The 3,623-nt window shown below is 53.1% G+C and overlaps 1 protein-coding gene across 1 annotated transcript in view; it reads left to right on the top strand.

Moving 5' to 3' along the window:
- Positions 1-2,330: 2,330 nt before the first annotated feature.
- The window catches only part of PLAUR (plasminogen activator, urokinase receptor), a 12,202-nt gene continuing 10,909 nt past the window's right edge, over positions 2,331-3,623 (top strand). The window contains exon 1 of the mRNA XM_008684421.2: positions 2,331-2,487. Coding sequence (XP_008682643.1) covers positions 2,430-2,487 — 58 coding nt within the window. The 5' untranslated portion in view covers positions 2,331-2,429. The remainder of the gene's footprint in view (positions 2,488-3,623) is intronic.

Raw genomic sequence — 3,623 nt, 5'->3', positions numbered from 1 at the left:
CAGTAAGAACAATACTATACTCATTATTATAGTGGTAGGGGTAGCTACAACTTACTCACTGCCTGCTGTCCTCTCTCTCCCCTATTCTGTTCCAGCCACACTGGCCACTCTGCTGTTCCTGGAGCTCATCAGGACACCCCCACCTCAGGACCTTTGCACTGGCTGTTGCCTCTCCCTGGAACTCTTCCTGGATCATCCACCCAACTTCTGCCCTCACCACATTCAGCCTCTGCTCAACTTTCACCTGCTCGGGGAAGCCAGACAGTGTCACCCCACCTAAAACCAACCATGCCTCACTCATACCCTTGTACTTCCTGCCTCCTGACTTGTTGTTCTCTGTTTTACTTATCGTTGCCTGACAGCCATAGATTAAATAACACATATTTACTCTTCATTGTCAAGGGCAGGGACTTTGATTTGTTTCCTGCTGTGTCCCCAGCTCCTCCTGGACTAGTGCCTGGTACAGAGTAGCTTCTTGGTAAACGCTGAAGGAATTTGTTGAACCCTTTTTGTGGGCTAGGAACTGTTTCAGGCATTTTCACCTGCATTAAATTGCTCTGATGGGTCAGAAGCATGCAGAGACTGAGAGACTAGATGATTTTATCTTTTACATTTTATTTCACTTTTTTTTTTTTAAGAAAATGAGAGAGAGAGCATACGTGACGAGAAGGTAGGTGGGCAGAGGGAGAAGGAGAGAGAGAATCTTTTTTTTTTTTTTTTAAAGATTTTATTTATTTATTTGACAGAGAGAGCGAGCCAGCGAGAGAACACAAGCAGGGGGAGTGGGAGAGGAAGAAGCAGGCCTCCAGCGGAGGAGCCTGATGTGGGGCTCGATCCCAGGACCCTGGGATCACGCCCTGAGCCGAAGGCGGACGCTTAACGACTGAGCCACCCAGGTGCCCCAGGAGAGAGAGAATCTTAAGCAGGCTCCATGCTCAGCACGGAACCCAGTGGGGACTCCATCTCACCACCCTGAGATCATGACCTGAGCAGAAGTCAAGACAGACACTTAACCAACTGAGCCGCCCAGGCAACTCTACATTTTATTTTACTTTTTAAAAAACTTAATGAGGACCTTTACAAACACACAGAAAAAGGAGACGGAATGGCATGTAAGTTACCCTGATGTAACTGACACAAGTGCTTTGCCTTTCTTTTTTCCTAAAGCATTTTAAAGTAAATGCAGACATCCATGACATTCACCTCGACATATTTCAGTGAGTGTCTGTAAAAACGAAGAACAATTTCCCGCATAACCACAAAACCATTTTCATAACAGCAATGTCTATTTTTTGGCTGAAGTGTTTGAAGGTAAATTAGAGACAGTATATTATTTCACCCCCAAAATATTCCAGTGTGCATCTCTAATGATAAAGACATTTCCCCACATAACCACACCACCATTATCCCTCCTAACAAAACTAGCAAAAATCCCAACAACAGCTAATGATCAGCCACAAATGTCCCATGAGGACAACTTTTTTAAATTTTATTTAAATGCAATTAGTTAACATATGGTGTATTATTAGTTTCAGAGGTAGAGTTCAGGGATTCACAAGTTCATATAATTACATCAGTGCTCGTTACATCAAGCGCCCTCCTTAATGCCCATCATCACCCAGTTACCTGATTCGCCCCATCTCCCCTCCAGCAACCCTGTTTGTTTCCTAGAGTTCAGGGTCTCTGATGGTTTGTCTCCCTCTCTGATTCCATCAGGATAAGTCTTTAATCAGAGTGCTGAGGTCCTTTGCCCAAGGTCCCATAGCAGGAGGAAGGAGAACGGGAATTTGTTGGGTTGTTTGGTTTTTTGTTTTTTGTTTTTTTTCATGAAACAAAATCTATTTCATTTCAATTACAGTAGCACAAGAAGGCCCAGGAAGGCCATGGGGCGTGCTCAGCACCCGCGGCTAAAGTCCACGGCGGCGGGTCGGGACTGCTGGGAGCCCACGAACCCGGCCGCACATCTGCGTCCCTGCGATCCTGGGCAACACTAAGAAGACGTGCCGGATAATGGCAGTCATCGCTTGGCGCTGTCTGTCCGCGACGCCAGCTGCGGCCACGGGGACTTCGCTTGGTGCTGCGGGGTGTCCGTCAGCCCGCCCTGTCTCTTGCTGGGACTCCTGCTCTGGGAAGTGAGCTGTGAAAGGCCACTGAGTTAGCACCTCGGCAGCCTGCAGACAGCTGTGACCACGGCCACATGAGTCAGAGCAGAGCCTATCCCCCCTCCTCCTGGCTGGCCGCGCCCTGGCAAAGGAAGTTTTTGAGGAGGAGGGGTGAATGGGGGAGGAGGGGGAAGCACCCACGCCTCTGGGGCTGACTAGCTCTTTCGCAAAATCTCTGGGAGGAGCCCCGGGGGCACAAAACTGTCTCCTTCCCCGGGCCAGACTGAGAGGTGGGGGAAGCCACACGGACAGGAGCTGCTGCCAGACATGGGCCGCCCGCTGCTGCTGCCGCTGCTGCTGCTGTCGGTTCAGACCTGCATTCCAGGTACGGCCTGGGCGTCCAAACCCCTGCGCTGGGCACTGGGTCCTGACCGCAGGGAAGAGGGGGAGGGGCGGGGGGCTCAGAGGCGGATGAGCTGGAGGAGGGGGGCTCAGTCCCCAGCCCTTCCCCTCACATAATAATCCTCCAGCCACCTGCAGCCCCGCACAGCACAGTAGTACCAGGCCAGCAGGAGGGGCTCAGGAAATACTAGTCGAGCGCAGGTAGTTCGCCGCAGCGGCCGCGGAAGGAGTGCGCTCCGTACTTCAGCCGCTCCTCTACGCTCCTGCCCTGCGATTTCAGACTGGACGGCCACAGCTATTTTAACCGTGTTTCACAGAGAAGGAAACAGGCTCAGAGAGGTAACCTACATCCCGTCCTTGAGTAAGTGGGATTCTGGCCCCGCAGGGGCGTCCCCCAGCTCTCCGCGCTGGGTCGGGGCTCCCCACCGCCCCCGCCCCGACCCAGCCCCTTTGAAAGACCCGGAGAACGAAGCCTCGTTTTACAAAAGATCTAAACAGAGAGGCCGAACGTCGCAGAGACAGGGGCTGGGGAAGCCAGGGCTTGTCGCTGGAGGACCCTTCCCTTTCACTATACCCTAGCTACCCTCTCAACTCCTTTCCCGGGAAATGTACGGGAGAGGGTTGAACTGCGAGAGGAAATTGAGAAGGAACTGAGTCAGGGCGGGGCAGGGAAGGGGGAGCAGGGGCTTGAGGGGCGGTTCAACCATGAATAACCCGGAAAGGTCTCCGGATCTTTCGTGGCCAAGAATGAGTAATGACCCCAGAAGACTGCGAATTTGGGGTGGGGAATGGACCCCAGCAGGGGAGGTGTTGGGGCGGGGCTAGTGGGCCAAGTCATAACCATAGGAGGGGAGAGTGGGCGGGGCTAAAACCTCAGAGAGAGTTAGTAGGCGGAGCGAGAATCTCGGGGGAGGAGCTGGGGGCCTGGAGAGAAACTTGGGGGAGGGGCTGGGTGAGGGGAGAGAACCTGGGGGGGGTGGGCTACAGCAGTTGGGGTTAGAACTTCCCGTGGGCTGATGGGCGAAGTTAAAACTTTGGCCTGGGCTGATCAGCGGCGGGAGAGAACGCTGGGGAGAGGCTATGGAAAGGAGCAGAGTCTGGGGGCATTAAAGGGGGGGG

The sequence above is a fragment of the Ursus maritimus genome, unplaced genomic scaffold (assembly GCF_017311325.1).
Source record: "Ursus maritimus isolate PB19 unplaced genomic scaffold, ASM1731132v1 scaffold_19, whole genome shotgun sequence".
Classification (NCBI taxonomy): domain Eukaryota; kingdom Metazoa; phylum Chordata; class Mammalia; order Carnivora; family Ursidae; genus Ursus; species Ursus maritimus.
The sequence above is the reverse complement of the archived record's forward strand: the minus strand, read 5'-3'. Positions and strand labels throughout refer to the sequence as shown.